The following is a 20,000-nucleotide window of genomic DNA, read 5'->3' as shown; positions in this document are numbered from 1 at the left end:
ATGAAGGGGAGAGATTAAGGAGGAAGATAATGAATGGAAAGGCACTGAAATAGACCTTGATCATGATGACGTAGAAAAGTACAGAATATGAACCAAGTTTTCGCTTCTACGGGTCTCTCTGAAAACTCTTGTCGATGAGTGTCCTCTTATCTAAAGGGACAGATATATAGAGATATGCAGATGGATGATCGTTTTTATTCTTATCGCTTATGAACATGTGTAATCGACGTGAGATGATAAATATGAAATGACATAGCTATACGGCAATACACTTAATGAAGATTACTACAACAATATATCACAGAAATCTAGGATATGACGATTGGGGAAAATAATAATAATGATAATAATAAACACAAACACTCATTCATGCAATCTGACCAAGATCACTATAAATAATAGACATTCAGTCTCAAGCCGACTTGTAAAACTCAACCCCATGATCGTAAATATTTTCAAAAGAAGCGTTGTACTCTGCATGACATCACAAGGAGTCGATTTATAAAGGAATATTGACTTGTGGCGTTGTCTCGTAGGTTACATGACTGGTACATCGCCTCGGCTTTCGATCCAACATATTTCCCAGCGGAGGAGTTGCTGTTGTGAAACTTGACGCCTTGTAGGCGTCAAGTGATTTGAGAGTCTTACCCGATAAAATTATTTTTCTGCTGCAAGTTGAATCGAAAATACTTGCTTAGGTATCCGATTTCTTCAAACTGATTAACGCTCAGAATGGATATGGTAGTTGTGTTCTAATTAGTAATTCTAAGATTGTTGATCATATCATCAGCAAGTTACTGTTTCAAGAAATGTAATTAGACTTTGGGTACTTGTGTGGTTTCTAATCTTTAGTGGTGTGTGTGTGTGTGTGTGTGTGTGTGTGTGTGTGTGTGTGTGTGTGTGTGTTTTCGAACAATCTATGATTAATCAGCATTACACACACATGTTAGTTGTACTGAGTGTGCACTGATCGTACAAGCAAAAAAAAGGACATCCTTTATCAGTTAAACTCAATGATAAGATAGGAAAATAACATTATTTTATTATGTATCGCAATCATATTAGTATTTCGCGAATGCACCTTCCACCTTTTAATAACACTTTTGATCTTTAGACGACTAAGAAAACATACACAAAATGAAAATCAGGAAAAAAAGCGCCAATCCATCAACTCTGACGCCTTGCAGCTGACGAAGCAACAGCTAGTCCTTATACGCTCATCCTCCTCCCGGCCCTTTCCTCGTCATTCAGGTCCAAGGAATGAATGATGGTCTCAATTTCCGGAAAATAAAGTCTCGCCCAATCACTTCGACGGCGCGATACAAGAATTCCAATCAAGAAATGGATACAATCGTTCCGGTCAATTTCAGGGCAGTTTCCTCTTGCATTACGAGGGTTTAATCTCCCAGCGCGGGGAGCGGCGTCGACCTGGAGAGTCTGCATTTCGGAGTCTGTCTCCGGCCAGGTAAGATGAGGGATATGTTACCATATATGTGTATACACACACACATATACATATATACATATATATATATAGTTGCGTGTGTGTGTGTGTGCCTGTGTGTATGTATACATACACACATACATATATGTATATATGTACGTACATACACACACACATATACATATATATATATATATATATTTACACACACACACACACACACACACACACACACACACACACACACACACACACACACACACATATATATATATATATATGTATATATATATGTATGTATATATGTATACACATATACATATATACATACATATATGTATGTAGATACATATATATATATATATATATATATATATACAGATATAAACATATACTATATATAATATACATATATATACATACATGTATATACATATATATATACATATTCAAATACACACACACACATACACACATACATATATATATGTATATATATATATCTAAATCGTAGTATGTTTAGAGATTTCGCTATGAGAGTCTGAAGCTCCATAATACTATCATGGTGTATAAATAATATAGCATAACGGACTCCACTAGTATGCTAGGAATATTTTCTTCCCGAAAGGGATATGATGCCATATCGTTATTCATTATTCAGATCTATAAGGCCGTTCCTTCCCGATCCATGCGTTCTTCCACCAGATTCAAAATTTAAATTTTAAAGATTCCAGAAACAGCGGATCATCAGTTGCCTCGTTAACCCGCCTCTTCGGAGTGTCAGGAACCGATCTATCCTCGTAAAAGAAGCGACTACCGCGAACTGCTTCTAGTTCTTCTTATTCAGAGGGAAGGGAATGCCACAGGCGGTCCGCTGCAGCCGCCATGGGCACACAGTCAGCATTTTACGGGATCAAGCTGTTTCACTCGCCTGGCCAGGTCAACGGGAACAAGCGAGAGCTGAATGGAATCAGAGCAGACTATTTGTTCATTGCCTTGGCCTGCACAAATCCGCAGCTTCGTGCACCGAGAGCAGAGTAGGATTCGAGTGAGAATCTTGCTGGATGTGAACAAACCCAGTCTTACCGAAGAAGTGCAGTCGGCCATGAAGCAGCTCTAGTACTTCTTTATGACTGAGCTTTCTGGGATGATTTTTTTCGTCGTTTCCCAATGTGCGAGGGTAGGCAGCTGAGCATTCGCGGATAATGAATTCCCGCAGAGGAGGAAATGGAGGAAGCTAGGGAATATTTCGAGGAAAGCGCTGTGACGCCTCGAGCGAGAAATCCTACCTGCCTCCTTCCAAAGAAAAGAAGCTGTAAGATTTTGTGCTCCGAGAGAGAAAGATTTCACCGATACCTTCTCCGAAAATTCGGCTCCTTCGTAGAATAACCTCTCGACATACTGTGCAGGGGTCCGTGTGCCGGCGGTGGGAAATGATTCAGCTGAACGGAGAATCGGCTAGAAAGGGTCAATCCCGCACCGCCGACGCAGGACAAAATTAAAACGCCTTCTAGGAACAGACGTCAGACATTGCAGCTGAAAGCGGACTTTGTGATATGACATATGCTGCAAAATCTGGGATTCTGGTGATAAATCCGGGTCAGAATAATGTTCGTTCTAATGAAAGGGAGAGCATATCTTTAAAAATCTGGTGGAAGCCGTGATTGGAAAGAACCCGTTATTACATATACATACTTGCATACGTACATACATGTGTGTGTATGTGTATATATATGTATATATATATGTGTGTGTGTATAGATAGATATTTAGATATGTATATAGATATAAGCATAATATACCTATGTATATATACATTTATATGTATATATATATGCATATATACATACACACACATACATATACATCTATACCTACATACATTTGATGTATGAATGTGTATAATTTGTGTATGTATGTATATATATAAATATAATATATATATTGTGTGTATAAGTATACATTCATATATATACATTATATACATATATACATATGTGTGTGTGTGTGTGTGCGTGCGTTTTCAAAGCTATTTTCAACAGAACAGTCTGCGCTACAGGTCATTTATTCTCAGCATCATTTTCAACAATACATAGAAAATGCAGCCTGTATCAGGTGTACATTATTTACATCACCATTTTCAGCACAGCGACTTGTTTTTTATTTTTTTTTTTTCTATCCTTTTCAGTAACATTTCTAAAACCATTTTCATTGCGCTTAGAATATGTAACTTTCTAATTAGAAAAGTAAAAAAAAAATTTTTTTTTAGATATTCTTTTGGTAATTTGTAAATGTTTACATCCAATTTAGTTTTGATGGTGGTTATGTTGGAATAGATAATGATATATATATATATATAACATTTATAATGGCAGCGATAATATTGATAACTTTTCGATGATAATGAATAATGGCAACGGCAATAATTATTATCATTGTCATAACAATGACAATGATAATGATTAGTAACAACAACTCGTAATGACGGAAATGAATTACAGCGCCGAAGACATAATGACTAGTTAAGTAACGGGGAGGTTGCAGGTTACAAACATCAATAGAATTGAAGCAGAAACTTTTATACCGAAAAACTCAACTACAGTACTTTGGATGAGAAAATCATTATAGCTTACGAGTTTTTTACTGATCTTTCCGTGACATTTCCAGAATATTCAAGTTGAAGCAATAACAAAAAGTTTCATTAGGTATCCTATTCCATATCTAAAATATCCGAAAGCCAATTCACATCTAATTTGAATGGGCTAATTGGTATTCATGCTGTTGCCACTGCGAATCAAATCTGTTGTCGCTGCAGCAACCACCTCGATTTCCCTCCAGAGGGTACTGACCTATTCCCCTTGTATTTTGCCCACAAAAAAAAAAACTTTATCCTATGGGAGTTAAGCTACAGGGATATGTTCTTTATTTTACTTTGGACAAAATTGGATCAGAGTTCTGAAATGCATTTATAGATTTTCATAATATCACGAATGTTTGACTTTATTAGATTTACGAGGCTTCCACTGGATTCTGAATTCATGTCTGTTGCCAAATCATAATTCCCTGGAATCCTTTTTCCTACGTCAATATGATTTTTTCAGAAAACTGTTGGGATTATAACTGCCACGCATGTGTGCGGAGTGATTAGCCTACCGATATTGGTGCAATTTAGTGAATGCGGTCAAACCTGCAATGTTTACATTATTGTAATGTGCAGAATAAGCGTGTATATGCATTAATATATGTTTATTTATAAACCTTACATTTAGGAAGGCAAACATATCTTAAACTAATGTAACATATTTCATATTTTGGCTCCTGGTTGTTTTTATATTGAATATGAAGGCGCGCACGTCCTAAGGTGTTCTCAGACCAATTCCCGTAAATATGTTTATTAAATGTTTAATTGCTTTAAACTTTCATATTTCCATCGATATGTTCATGACCGTGGTGCCTTAATGTGAACATATCGATGTCTATGTTATAGATAAAAGTTTAAACTAGCAACACGTTTAACAAACGTAATTTCAGCCACTTGGTATCCGTAGCCTCTAGCAGAAGACGGACTTTGGTAAAAGGCCGTATAATGACTACCCGAGAGACTAGGCACAAACTGACCAGGCTAATCATCACCAGGTAATGTGGAAACAACCCAAGCAGAGATTCATGCGAGGAACGTCTCCCCCGCACCAGATGCCAACAGCTCACTTATCATCTTATCACCGGTGGAGGTAGTCCCACCTCCTATGCTTCCGAAACTGAAAAAATAGACACTGAGTATCCCCATAAAAAAACAATGAGAGAGAGCAGTGAGAGACTGGAGCTGTCCAACAGTGAGCTACTCATGCAGGCTATATCTTCAAGAGATAAATCTAGGACAAGCCGGAAGTGAGAGGCCTTCCATCGATGCCAGCTTCAGCAGCACAAAAGGAGATGATCACCTAATCATGACACATAATTAGTTTGCCCACAAACTCCCACTGTACAAAGCTCCAGAAAGAGGAAACGTGCTTACAATGCCACACTGTTGTCACTCTCTGGGTATTGAACAGCTGTTGTCCGATTCTGACATTTGACTGAAGCACATAAATCCCTATTAAAAAGAAAATATCTTGCCTGGTCCATTGCATCAGACACATATGGCCAGACATAAATATGGCTTTAGTGACACATAGGTGGGGGAGATTGGCCCAGAGCAGTCCACACCAATGAGGGTGACCAAGGCTGCACTTTGCTGCTCAGGGAAGCATCAGCTCCAGGGAAATGCGACTCGCCATAGGTCAACGTACAGCGATATACATGTTTCTGGTAATAATTCTTGGTATCGAACACGACAGCCCCGTTTTGTAGTGACGACGATGCAATAAGTCCAGTATAAATTGTAGCCTTGGTTCTTTCTCGCTTCTGTTATTATCAGCCACTCTTTAAAGCCACAAGGCGTGTCATCCCCGAAGAGTTCAGCGCGTCGATAATCGTCGTTTACTCTTTAGCGTTCCTTTCTCCATTCGCGGTAAAGGATTCGACCATTTTGTCTTCTTTTTATGATTAATTTTCTTCCCAACCACATTGCGGTCCTCATGATGGGGAGACAGCATAGCCACCATTATGCTTTCTCACTTCTTACCTCGTTATTTATTATTTTAATTAAATCTGATTTTTTTATCGCATTTATTATTTATTCTTTCAATTAGATCTATTTTTTTAGCGCATTTATTTAATTTCACTCTGCTATTTCTTGATTTATTTTAACTTTTGTAAAATCGTTGTTTTTTATTTACTACTTTCTATTTCTCTCAACCACCTATATGCATTTCCGGAATAGAATGGAAATCGTATGTGATCTATATCTAACAGAGTACACGAAACGTATGTATGATTTAATATATTTCCAGAGGTTCTATCATAATAAATATCTGTGATAAGCACGAATGATTTAAACTGCAGTTAAAATAATAACATTAAGAATATAAAGTATAGAACATTCGAGATATTACTTATATATATTTTAATCCGATTTATCACTCCAGCAAGAGCAGAAATTCCAAGCATATAGGATATTCAGTTTAAAATACGTCACATACGCCAAGGCCGTCAGAAACATGGGAGTAAGTGACAATGACACAGCTGGTGAGAATAACAAGAGGAAGATAACTGAGCACGTATTTCAAAAGTGGTGCCTTTTTTTCCTTTCTCTCAGTCAGGGAGTTAGCGACTGATGTGAATTATGATGAAGTATCAGTCAAATTTCGTAGAATGAAGTCCATGCGAAAGAGACTGTTGCAGTTGTTTCATACATTTGTTTTACTGTTTCATTTTGTTTCAATTTTACGTTTGTAACTAACATTGTATTTTTATAGTGTTTTTAGATTCACCAGTTCACTAGGGCTTAGTTTCATGGTAATAATGATGTACGCCCATCAGAAGTGTATCTTCTTTCCATTTTAATTCCGAATACAAACTGGAAATCTAAAATTGATTTAAGATGATTCGATACTTTTTTACCTAATTTTAGAATATAGCTTCGCCCCGCCTGTCCATTTTAAGCATGTAGCTTTCAAACATTTAATGGAATGTATTTAATCAATGTTACTAAATTTTATCTATGATATAATTAAAATATTTTCAAGGTATATAAATTTCAGAACATGGCCGCTCATAAAGTAAGATCCATATACTCTTTAGTTACCCATAAAGAAAACTTTCGATTGTACGAAAGAAAATGTACTAGTTTCTACGGTAACTGTTATAAATATTATGCTGTACAACCACCCACGTACACACACACTCTCTTTCTTTCTGTCTCTCTCGCTTACAAAGAAGAAAGAGAGAAAGAAGAAATATTAGGGGGACATTTTTGAATTGTCATTAAAAAAAAAAGGAAATCTAGTGCTGAGGTACACCCAACACTTCATTCTTAACACAGTCCGTGTCTAAATATTTAGTACAGGTCAGATAGAAAAACAGACAACTAGCTCGATTTCCTTCTTTATCATTATCACTAACGTAAATTATAGTGCAAAGCCAACAATATCAACTTTTTAGAAAATATTCCTCAACTGCCATTGTTTTAAACCGTCTTCCTTTTATCAATAAGCCTCTAACCCACGTTCAAGAAGTGCTTTTTGGTGTTAAGTGCTGTGGTTTGTTTGTGGTTATATGTCTAGGATTCCGAATTTGATTTACAACTAACATTTATTCTAACTGATACAAAGATAATATATTTGTTATCAACAGGAACCGGTAATGGCTCTTGTCCATCAATTGGCGCGTTTCAAAGGCGAAAGAATAAAGAATGACCTTATCGTCAATGAACCTCTAAGTGGGCGGATATGTCCACGCAATTATTACCATTGTAATTTTATTATTATTATTATTATTATAATTATTATTATTATTATTATTATTATTATTATTATCATTACTACTATTACTACTACTGCTTCTACTACTACTATTTTCATATCTATCATCATTATGATGATAATAATAATGATGATGATAATAATAATAATAATAATTATATTATTATTATTATTATTATTATTATTATTATTATTATCATCATCACAATATTTATCATCATTATTGTTATCACTATATCTATTATCATTATTATTATCATCATCATTTTTATTGCTATTATTATTATTATCATTATTATTATCATCATTTTTATTGCTATTATTATTATCATAATTATTATCATTGTTGTTGTTGTTGTTGTTATTATCATTATTATCATTACTCTTATTAATTTCATTATTATCACCAATTTCATTATCATCATTATCATTATCGTTTACTAGTATCATCATTATTATTATCATTATTGTTGTTGTTATTGTTCTTGTTCTTGTTCTTATTGTTGTTATTATCATTATTGTTATTATTATTATCATCATCGTCATTATCATCATTATCATTACTGTTATTATTATTAGTATTATGATCATTATTATTGTCACTGTTATTGTTACTATTATCACTATCATAATCACTGTCATCATCACGATCATCCTTATCATTATTACTAACATTATCATTATTATTATCGAAATATCAGTATTACTATTATTAAAGTGCGCTCCGTTCAGTAAATCTGTTTTCATTATTACTTCGCAACCTTCCGCCACGCAATTAACAAAAAATAACATTATACAAAGCGTCAGTTTCTCGAGTTTCTATTTTTCCTTTTTAATTTCTTAATTACTTAGATGTTTGTGTTTGCATATGAACGCTTTTATTTAGTTTTATACTTAGTCCCATATTGTTTCTGTCGTATAATTTTTAATTGCTCTTCCACAAAGTTAAATCGCATAGTTGTACAAAACAATGGCTACCTTCAGATAGTGTTCAGGTGCTAATATGTGAATGTTAAGTAAATTGACAGGAGCATCTCAGGGGGGTAAATATACGAGTGTGTGTGTGTGAGTGTGTGTGTGTGTGTGTCTTTGTGTGTGTGTGTCTTTGTGTGTGTGTGTTTGTGTGTGAGTGAGTGTGTGTGTGTGTGAGTGAGTGAGTGAGTGAGTGAGTGAGTGAGTGAGTGAGTGAGTGAGTGCGTGAGTGTGTGTGTGTGTATGTGAGTGAGTGAGTGAGTGCGTGAGTGTGTGTGTATATGTAAGTGAGTGAGTGTGTGTGAATGAGTGAGTTAGTGAGTGAGTGAGTGTATGTGTGTTAATGAGTGAGTGAGTGAGTGAGTGAGTGTGTGTGTGTGTGCGTGTGAGTAAGTGAGTGAGTGAGTGAGTGAGTGAGTGAGTGAGTGAGTGAGTGAGTGAGTGTGTGAGTGAGTGAGTGAGTGTGTGTGTGTGTGTGTGTGATCCCCCTCTTCCCGCCTCCTTCATTATCTGAGCCCACTCTTTAACTTTGAACATCAACGGCTATTGACAGGCACTTATTTACGAGTTTCGAAAAGTTAAGAAAACACCGAATTTTCACTTTTTTTGTAGCTTTGGGTTAATGTCACTTTTTAAAATTCATGTTTACCTACAGACTATAAAGTTTTGTAAACAAGGAGGCATCTATGTTTTAAAAAATATTTTTGCTTAATTGGTAGTTATTGTTGGTAAAACGCAATTGGGATATGTAATCTTTATTTATATTATTATTGACACATTCACGATTGTTGCATCAAAGAGATTGTAACAGCATCCCTGTACAAAATAAAATACCTCTAAAATTTAACAAAATATATTTACACTTTATATACAAGTTTAAATACATATAATAATGAAGTTTACCCAACCACTCAACATTTTTTTTATGACCAATGATAATACACTGTGATAAAAAAAATGAAAATGAAAATGAAAAACATGATCATATACTAAGGAAAATCGAAAATGGAATGATTCTTTTTTACACTTCCTTGCGATTCTACAGGTAAAGTTATACATTATGATAAATGAAACATCAAGTAATCTCACGTATATTCCGAATATCAATTAAAAGTTGGATTCATTACTACTGCTACTATTACTACTACTATTACTATTACTACTACTAATATAACTACTCCTAGAACTTGTATATGCCGCGCAACATTCATACAGTGATTTCGCTCTTATGCAGCTCTGCTATTACAACTTCCACTATTAACAGCAATACTAACAATAATGATAGTCATAATGATAGTGACAATAATGGAAATATTGATGATTATAGTAATGGTAATATTTATGATATCAATAATGATAATGATATTAGTGATTGTAATGATGATGATAATAATAATACAATGATAATGATAATAATAATGATAGTATTGGTAATAACAATAATAATAGAAATGGTAATAATAATGATGATAATAATAATAACAATAACGATAATTATAATGATAATTATTATAATTATAACAATAGTAATAACAATGATGATGATAATGATAATCATAATAACGATAAAAGTAATAATGGTAATGATTATAATATTGGTTATGATAATGATAATAATATTGGTTATGGTAATGATAATAATAATGATAATGATAATAATAATTGGTTATGATAATGATAGTAGTAATAATAAAGATAATATTTATTATGATTATGATAATGATCATAATATTGATTATGATAATGATAATAATAATGACAATAATATTGTTTGTGATAATGATAATATTGTTTATGATAATGATAATAATAATGATAATGATAATAATAAAAACATGATAATCGTAACTGTAATGTCTATAATAATATCATTAATATCATAATTGCTATCCTTATCATCATTGTTGTTATTAATACCATTATCTTTACATCGAGATGAATAACAACCACAATAAGACGCTGATAATCCTTTCATTTATCTAATTTAATATCCATCAGTAGGACTTTTCTGGACGCGAGGACCCTTCGTACTTGCGTTAACATGAGGTGTGTAAAGTTTCACTAGATCTTTGCAACAGGCTTACTAGAAATGCACGAACTGTGTGCTGAAAGAGAGTATGTTGAATGAATAAGTTAGTGATGAACTTTTAAATGATGTCTGTTAACATGCACTAATGAATATCACATTTTCGTCTCTTTTTTGCGAGAGTTTTCTATACATTCGATTCGTTTTTACAGGAGCTTTGGGACGTCGGTGGGTCCGGAGGGTCATCAGATGTCAGATTACTTATGGTTGTTGATGATGACTTGGTGTTGGTAGACGAAGATGACCTTGTATTCATGATGGATGCGGAACTGTAGCGGGAGGTGAAATATGCAGCGAGGTTGAGGACCGCAGCCCCGGCAGGAGCGGCAGCACACAGGATCAAAACGGACGTGTATGAGTTGGTGAGATCCACGAGAGCTCCGGCGATGGGCGGCCCCGCTAAGGCTCCAGCTCCTGTGACCAGCAGGAGGTAGCCTAGCACCCTTGCCACTCCTACGCCAGAACTCATCTGCGATGGCATGAGGGCGTACAGGACGCTCTGCAGGCCACACGCAATTCCGAAGCCTACCATCGCAGCGATCAGCTCGCCGTGGGAGGACGCCAAGGCTGCGCCACCGACAGTGAGCCCCAAGAAGAGCTGGATGGCGCTGAACAGCAGGAGAGGCGGAATGCTGCAGCCCATGAACGCCCCGGCCAGCATCCTGCCCACCATGTCCCCGGCGCCGCTGCCAGCGAGAGCCTGGGAGAAGGCCGCAGAGAGCCCAGCCCATTTCGTCCAGTCTAGAAATACGGCGAACACAGTCGTAGTTGCTAAGAAGCTGAGGAAGCAAGAAGCCTCAAGCAGCCAGAATGTTGGGGAGCAGAACAAACGCCTCATTTCTCCCTTCGTGTTTTCTCGATTTTCCGCGCTTGACACACAGTCGCTACTACGGTTGCCCCCAAACTGTCTCTTGGCAGACATTACCATGTTACGAAGCCTGTTGTGGTGGGTGTCCTCGCGCCTTGACTCTGCCAGCGACCATATACTCCCAGCCGCTACAAGGGAAGGCATCGCCAGGGTTTCCGGTAAAGGCTTCTTACTACGCCAGTTTTCCTGAGAGTCACCCATGTCATCATAGTCGTGAATTGCCTCACTCCCCGGCAACAAGTCGTCCATTTCCTTGTCCGGAATGCATATCTGATCAACAACGAGCTTTACGCTTTCAGTGGAAGCCTTATCAACCGCTAAGGGAGGAGGTCTTAGTTTGCTGTAGATAGTAGCGCCGAAGACACACAGATTAAGAGACAGTCCCGCACAGATGAGCATGGCGCCTCTCCATCCCAGCTCGCGCACGAACTTCTCCATGAGCGGACCGAGAAAGAACACTCCGCATCCCGACCCTGACATCGCGAGACCAACGGCGAGGGCGTGGCGCTGCTCGAAGAACCTGGAGAGTCCTACTACCCATCCAGAAAAGTTGAGACTTGTTCCTAGAGCTAGAAAGGAATAAAATCGAGTCCTCACCACACGGAACTTCATGAATAAATGTCCAGCATTCAGTCCTATTCCACGTGAATCAACCAACGAAAGTCCTCAGAGAGCTCACCGTTCACGAAGCCGTGTGTGAAGAAGATGACGTCGAGACTCGGGGCGAAGGCGGTCATGAAGTTGCCCAGACCAGCCAGGAAGCCCCCGAGCATGACGGCGACGCGGGGACCCCACCTCATGACGACCCAGCCGGCGATGGGCCCCGAGAACATGTGGACGGCGGAGTTGGTCGAGTACACCCAGCCGGTCTTGCCTCGAGACTCGTCGAAGGTGTTCAGAAGCTCCACGAAGAAGACGCTGAACGAGTAGTACATGCCTGCGACGGGTTTGCAGACGCAATTGACTCACACTTTTATTATTTTTGTTGTTAGTATTAATATTATATATATTTATATATATATATATTCATACACATATACACATATATATGTGTGTGTGTATATATATAATATATATATACACACACACACATATGTGTGTGTGTGTGTGTGTATGTATTTATGTATGTATGTGTGTGTGTGTGTGTGTGTGTGTGTGTGTGTGTGTGTGTGTGTGTGTGTGTGTGTGTGTGTGTGTGTGTGTGTGTATGTGTGTGCGTGTTATATATCTATATACATATATAAATACACACACACATATATCTGTGTGTGTGTGTGCGTGTGTGTGTGTGATATCTTATGTAACTTTTAAAATTAACGACTTTGTCAATAAATCTTCCCATCCAGTTGAGGCGCATCTGCACATAAAAGATAACAATACTACTTTATAGCAGTAAGTCAACTAGCCATAAAAAGCAACAGCTGTCGGCGACTAAACAGTATCTGTTTTCATAAGATTGCTTCAGTAGAGTGATATAAGATATGGAGAGAAAATATCATATGTTTTCCTTAGTTATCTCTAGATATTTATATTCTACTGAGAATAGAATGCCGCATAATATCCTATGACTGAAAAAAAAATTCAAACATGAAAGAAAGCATGAAGTTACAATGGCCATGGTAAAACTGGCTTTCATGCCCGCGGCCAATTATAAACAGGATCATTATGCCCGTTAGTAATTAACGGAGTCTGATATGCAGTGTGCGTTGTTTAACATGATCCCATTATTGCATTACAATAAACTACATGCTCGCATAAAGAATAAGTTAATTGCCGTTTTGAACAGTTGTCAACAACAATATCGATCTTCAGTGGCTCGTTATTATGATTTTTTTCTCCTAGACTTGTGTGTTCTGAAGGTTATGCTGTTCTTTGCTTTGTCTTTACGAATATATAATGACATCTTTGGTTCTGTTTACAAGTTTACACAAAAGAATAATAACGGGATATAAGTGATAATAGACCCGAAACTTTAATCAGCGCATATATCATCTTAAAAAGGAACGATGTGAAGAAATGAACTAACCTGACGAAATGAAGAAGTACAGATAGGCCGCCACAAACACGACCCACGCCCACCCGCGGTCGACGTCTGGGCTGCGGGCGCGTCGGTGATTCCCAAGGGCGGCGGTGGGAGTGGGATCGCTTCCCGACTCTGGAAGGAAGGGGGAATTTGGGGATTAAAGAGGAAAAGGTATTTAGAGAGTGAAGATTAGTTAAATGATAATCAAGTCGCTCTACTTTTTCCTTTGCCTAACCGTCCAGTCTCTGAGCGGCGCCAATCCACGCTTGTCACGCTATCAGTGTGTAAAAGGGTGTGATTGACCTACATATGATAGGCCTAGTAGCATTGCGCTATATTCAATTAATCATTAATCATTTCATCTATAGTGTATCTATTCTGTTTCGAAAGACTTACATAGCAGTGTAACTTATTTTACTTAATGATAAGATACATCAACTCCCTTCTATGATCAATAAGAATGTAAACATTACAACGCGTCAAGGTTAGCGGTGTTTCAGAAATTCTGATTATCCTGAGCGCGTCTGCGCAGCTATGCAAACACATATATAAAAACGCTTGTGTGTATATTTTGTGCGCTTGCATTTGCCTAATGCATCGGGTAGGTATATATATATATATATATATATATATATATATATATATATATATATATGTAAAGAGAAAGAAATATTGTAATTTACTGTATCTATATAGGATATCCTATTAAAAGTGTTCCCTAAAACAACGAAAGCACACTGGCTTACCCAAGTTGTGAAACTCCACCTCCTGAGTTTTGCTCAAGCTCTGGCGTCGCGGGTCAAGAAGTCCTTCGGATTCTTGCAGAGGAGATCGCTTTTCTGCCGGTGACGCCTCTCCCCCGCTCTCGATAATCTTCGTCTGGGGCGCCATGGCAGGACGTCCCTCCGGTTGGGTCGATCTGGAGGACAGACGGAATGATATCGTAGGTACAGTTGCCTCTAGAAGTTCCTGTACCTTCTGTGTTACTTCCTGTCAAGATGTGGCACCGTCGCGGAAATAACTTAACAATGACTAAGTGGGCTTTGATGCTGCAACGACGGACACAAGTGGGTTATCTATGCCAGATGTCATAACGGTAGGCACAGTTTTATGAAAGTGGAAACGATGGATAATTCGAGAGGACTTGTTTACCGTCATGTAATATTAATGATTCTTTGTTTGGCATGATGTGAGGGTACGAAAAGAGGAACTTGTTTGTATGTAATAATCTAGAAGAGTGGGTATGATAAAAGAACATTAGATCGATAATAAATACAAAAATACTTCGCAGGTGCTCAACGAGATTGATTTGTTTCTTTTGCAATTATTGCCAAGTTTTTTTCTTATCCATATATTCTTCTTTTGTGTATGTATTTGTATGATTATTTCATTACTAGTTCATAATTTCGCCTCACATGTTTAGGGCACGTGTCCAGAATTACTTTGACCTTGTGTGACATCATATACCACTTTATTAAGTCTCTGAGCCGTGCACATTATTACCTTAATAGGGTGCTAGTGCTTCCCAACTAATAATAAACAACACACTATTTGAGTTCAATTTGATAATTTACCTACACCTATTTCGATCATAACTTACAACTAATTTGGCATATATCAGCATAACGTAAAAAGTCACTCTCTCTCTCTCTCTCTCTCTCTCTCTCTCTCTCTCTCTCTCTCTCTCTCTCTCTCTCTCTCTCTCTCTCTCTCTCTCTCTCTCTCTCTCTCTCTCTCTCTCTCTCTCTCTCTCTCTCTCTCTCTCTCTCGATGTCGTGGGATGGAAACGAATTCCACGTAAGTAGTTTAGTCTCTCTCTCTCTCTCTCTCTCTCTCTCTCTCTCTCTCTCTCTCTCTCTCTCTCTCTCTCTCTCTCTCTCTCTCTCTCTCTTCTCTCTCTCTCTCTCTCTCTCTCTCTCTCTCTCTCTCTCTCTCTCTCTCTCTCTCTCTCTCTCTCTCTCTCTCTCTCTCTCTCTCTCTCTCTCTCTCTCTCTCTCTCTCTCTCTCTCTCATCGCATTGGTGAAGATATTTGCCACCTCATTGCGATGGAGATATTGTGTAACAATGTTGTAACGCCTAATAGTTTATGTATGATTTATGTATTAGTTTTGCGTATTACATGCCAAATTTAGGGGTTCTTAAATATACATGTAATCGTTCATTAGTTTAGTTGGGTAAGTTTTCCATCCACAGTCGCGCTCAAGCGCGACGTCGTACGGATGCAGTACGTAAACAGGGTAGGCTGCCGTGGGAGACTTACCTCCTGTTGTATTTCCCGGTCCTGTATGAGAACCATGTTATTCAACAGCAGTCATTAAACAGCTCTGTTCTATTTACTCACGAAACAACATTCCCGTAGCTTTGCCTATAAGCTGTTGCCTGAAACTGACAATTTAGGCGGGAGACTGGAGTCATTCAGCACTAGAGACGTATCTGGCAACCGCCCAATAGGTGTTCAGTTACTGTATCCTACTACAACAATAAATTACCAAGGAATTTCGATTCGCTTTTACCCGCACTTTATGGACTTTCAATTATTCAGTCTAAAAAACACTCGCCTCGCTGTGTAGGAACACTCACCCTCCCAGACTCTGTTTGCACAATTTCATACACTGCATCCTACGGTAGTATACACCATTTATAACTCTCTCTCTCTCTCTTTCTCTCTCTCTCTCTCTCTCTCTCTCTCTCTCTCTCTGTCTCTCTCTGTCTCTGTCTCTCTTTCTCTCTCTCTCTCTCTCTCTCTCTCTCTCTCTCTCTCTCTCTCTCTCTCTCTCTCTCTCTCTCTCTCTCTCTCTCGCTCTCTCTCTCTCTCTCTCTCTCTCGCTCTCTCTCTCTCTCTCTCTCTCTCTTTCTCTCTCTCTTTTCCTTTAAGCATGCGACCTTATCCATGTTGCTATGGCATTAGCAGTTATGTTGCTGAGACGATAGCTCTCGCCATTCCCTTTCGCGAAATCAATGGCTTTGGACTAATTCCTGTTTATGTGTGTAATTGTGCCTCGCCAATCAATAATTATATCAGGCATCAGCATACATTACACCAAATGAAATGAAATGTGCAACGATAAATGAAATTGTTAATGACTATACCTGGTGGCATTTTTGTTGAAGTGCATTTTTTTTTCTAAAGTTGAGGCTGCTGTGATAAAGAGATAATGCTGGCACTCTACGATGCCAGGTACTGTAGTCTGGCTTTATTCTTGAGTAATCGGGATCCTTTCCACTTATGTCTTACGTATATGATGATGTTGAATCTTTTCATTCTTTCCCAGATAACATATATAGTATGCTGCGACCATCATCTGACTATTAGTATCACATCATGTTAGGTGAATGTAGAGGGGAGTATTTTTTATTGTACAAATGTACAGTAATTTTTTCAGCATTGTTAATTTAGTGTAGACTCGTATTTGAAGCTTATTTGTTGCATGTGAAAAGTCTCATCATTGGGCTTTAATGCGTTTTTATTTGTGCAATGCGAGTGTATTTGGACTCGTAAAGAGGAGAGAACATGTAGTTTTGTAAATCTGGGTAATGAAAAATTTGCCTTTTTCTATTATGCAGTTAAGCGAAATATTGTTGAAGATTTTGGTGTTTAGTAAACAATGTCATGGAGTCACTTGTTCACATATGAACATGCCTCTCCGTGTCTGTCTATTTGTATGTCTGTCTATATGTCTATCTTTCCGCCTGTCCGTTTGTCTATCTGTCTGCCAGTCCGATGTCGGTCTATCTGTCTGTTCGTCTGTCTTTCTTAAAGTCTGTCTGCCTATCTGTTTGTCCGATCTGTCTGAATGTCTGTCTGTCTTGATAATGACTGCTATTAATAATTTTTTTAACGTAGAATCTTATATAACTTCCTAAGCTTTTTTTTATTAGGTAAGGATTTATTATCTACTTTGATAAGATATAATTTGGAGATTCTCTCTCTCTCTCTCTCTCTCTCTCTCTCTCTCTCTCTCTCTCTCTCTCTCTCTCTCTCTCTCTCTCTCTCTCTCTCTCTCTCTCTCTCTCTCTCTCTCTCTCTCTCTCTCTCTCTCTCTCTCCCTCTCCCTCTCCCTCTCCCTCTCCCTCTCTCTCTCCCTCTCCCCCCTTTCCCCCCTCTCTCCTCTCTCCCCCTTCCCCCCTCTCTCCACTCTCTCTCTCTCTCTCTCTCTCTCTCTCTCTCTCTCTCTCTCTCTCTCTCTCTCTCTCTCTCTCTCTCTCTCTCTCTCTCTCTCTCTCTCTCTCCCTCTCTCTCAGCATTCCTCTATTAATCATTTTACACAGTAGATCACGTGAGCAACCCCGAACAGAAATCTAATTTATTTGTCTGCCCAACGTCTCCAACAGACGAATGGGCGGGACGTTTATCTAGTATCCTGTTTATCCCTTTTTGCTGATGAGTTCGGCGCAAGAAGAGTATCTGCTTGAACCCATGGCCACTCCGGGCGATCGACATGCTGTACGATACAAGGAAACAGATGTTCTTATGCTCAAGTTACTCTGGCAGTTATATAACTTTTTTTTTTTTTTACTTTAGACTTACACTGTTATCAACGCCAGAGAGTGGTTTTAAAATTGTCATTCCCAGAAGACTGTTACAGACTTCTTACTCCATGTACATGTAACAGTGAGCGCGTGTTTACAGTGACTTCGGTTTCATAACTTGGCGGGAAGGTAAAAACGTAGGTGATGTTTGATTTTTATCTTTTTAAAGGGGGGGTGGGGCGAAATTGTGTTCTGTATCTTATATTTCTTGGCTTGAGTTTGGCGATAAGCGTTTCTCTGTCTATCGGCGTAACAGGAAAAGCGGGAGCGATTGAGGATGAGAGATTTTAAGGAAATTCTGTCAGGCATCCAGGTTACATGGTTTTCTTCATTGTAATTCTGACAGTTGATTCTAAGTAGCATTGCAATACGCATATATATATATATATATATATATATATATATATATATATATAAACATTAAGAATGCACACGCACACACACACACACACACACACACACACACACACACACACACACACACACACACACACACACGGACATATGTAGATATATAGATAGATGGGTAGATAGATAGATATTTATAGATATATAGATAGACAGCTGGTTATGTAGACAGATAGAGAGAATGATAAATATAGTTGTAGGCAGATATAGATAGACAGATAGACAGATAACCAGAAGTGAGACCGAAAGAGAGAATCAAGACACTCATCCATATCGAAATAAATCATGAACGTTTTATGCCCCGCAAACGTCCCATGCCTGACGCCACAGCGCTTGCAGGACAATGGCTATTTTTCGCCCGCGATTAGTGCCCCGCCATGGCTTTGCTCCTCGGGGCCCGCGTCCACGTGATCAGATGTTTCGAGACTTTGCTTGTTCATGCTTCCAGCGACCGATTTCAGCGGCCATCTTTAATGGTTGGATTCTTCTTTGCTATACCAGTGTTATTTGATTATTATTATTATTTTTTTTTTTTTTATATGTATTATGATTTTTATCTTTTTGTTCTGTATGGCAGCGGTTGCCATTGTCATTAATGTTACAGTCAGATAAAAAAGGGAAAATTCCAGATATCTACATACTGCTGTTTATATTCTTAGCACTACCGTTTCTTTATCATCACAATCAACATTTGATACTGCAAATTATATTAGTGTAATTAACTGAAAATGATCATGATAATCACGTTTCAAGCATGTTATCATCATTATCTTAATTATATTCCTAAATACTAAAATAACAATAGTACTCATTATCATAAGCATATTCTCATTATTATTACCACTATCATTATCATCACCATTACCATCACCATCTTGAGCACTGCCATTCCTATCATTCCTTTCCAAAACTAACAATAAATGACTATTACAACATCTAAGAAATATATTTTCTCACTTACCTGCATTTTTGTTCTTTCGTAACGGACGTGTATTACCCCTCAATGTCAACTTCCTGAGCGTCTCGTTTTCTTCCTGTTTAGCTCGTCTGAGTTCTTTGTATTCCGTTACAATCTTAATTCGTTTGTTTATGGAAACGTATTTCGGGTGTTTCCTTGCACAGTTATGCTGTGTTTTTTTAAGTCATATAAATTTCGTTTTTTTTCCTACACGCTTATTTCGGATTTTCTCTATATGCCTATTTCATCATTTCCTTTTTTACCCTTTTTACGTCTTCCTCCTACACACTTCTTTCGCTTCATCTATGTTAAGGTCAATTATTTCAAAATACTACTTAACAAATAGTG

The 20,000-nt window shown here is 37.8% G+C and overlaps 1 protein-coding gene across 3 annotated transcripts in view; it reads right to left on the bottom strand.

The window, feature by feature from the left end:
- Positions 1 to 10,614: 10,614 nt before the first annotated feature.
- The window catches only part of LOC125044850 (monocarboxylate transporter 9-like), a 22,239-nt gene continuing 12,853 nt past the window's right edge, over positions 10,615 to 20,000 (bottom strand). Inside the window, exons 1-5 of one of the 3 annotated variants that reach the window (XM_047641815.1) lie at positions 16,098 to 16,204; positions 14,502 to 14,674; positions 13,759 to 13,887; positions 12,412 to 12,669; positions 10,615 to 12,301 (exon numbers count right to left, since the gene is read on the bottom strand). In XM_047641815.1, coding sequence (XP_047497771.1) covers positions 10,992 to 12,301; positions 12,412 to 12,669; positions 13,759 to 13,887; positions 14,502 to 14,674; positions 16,098 to 16,171 — 1,944 coding nt within the window. In that variant the 5' untranslated portion in view covers positions 16,172 to 16,204 and the 3' untranslated portion in view covers positions 10,615 to 10,991. Of the gene's footprint in view, positions 12,302 to 12,411; positions 12,670 to 13,758; positions 13,888 to 14,501; positions 14,675 to 16,016; positions 16,205 to 20,000 lie in introns of those variants that run through there. The other 2 variants (XM_047641830.1, XM_047641823.1) reach the window with 2 other exon arrangements.

This window comes from Penaeus chinensis, chromosome 3 (genome assembly GCF_019202785.1).
Source record: "Penaeus chinensis breed Huanghai No. 1 chromosome 3, ASM1920278v2, whole genome shotgun sequence".
Classification (NCBI taxonomy): domain Eukaryota; kingdom Metazoa; phylum Arthropoda; class Malacostraca; order Decapoda; family Penaeidae; genus Penaeus; species Penaeus chinensis.
The sequence above is the reverse complement of the archived record's forward strand: the minus strand, read 5'-3'. Positions and strand labels throughout refer to the sequence as shown.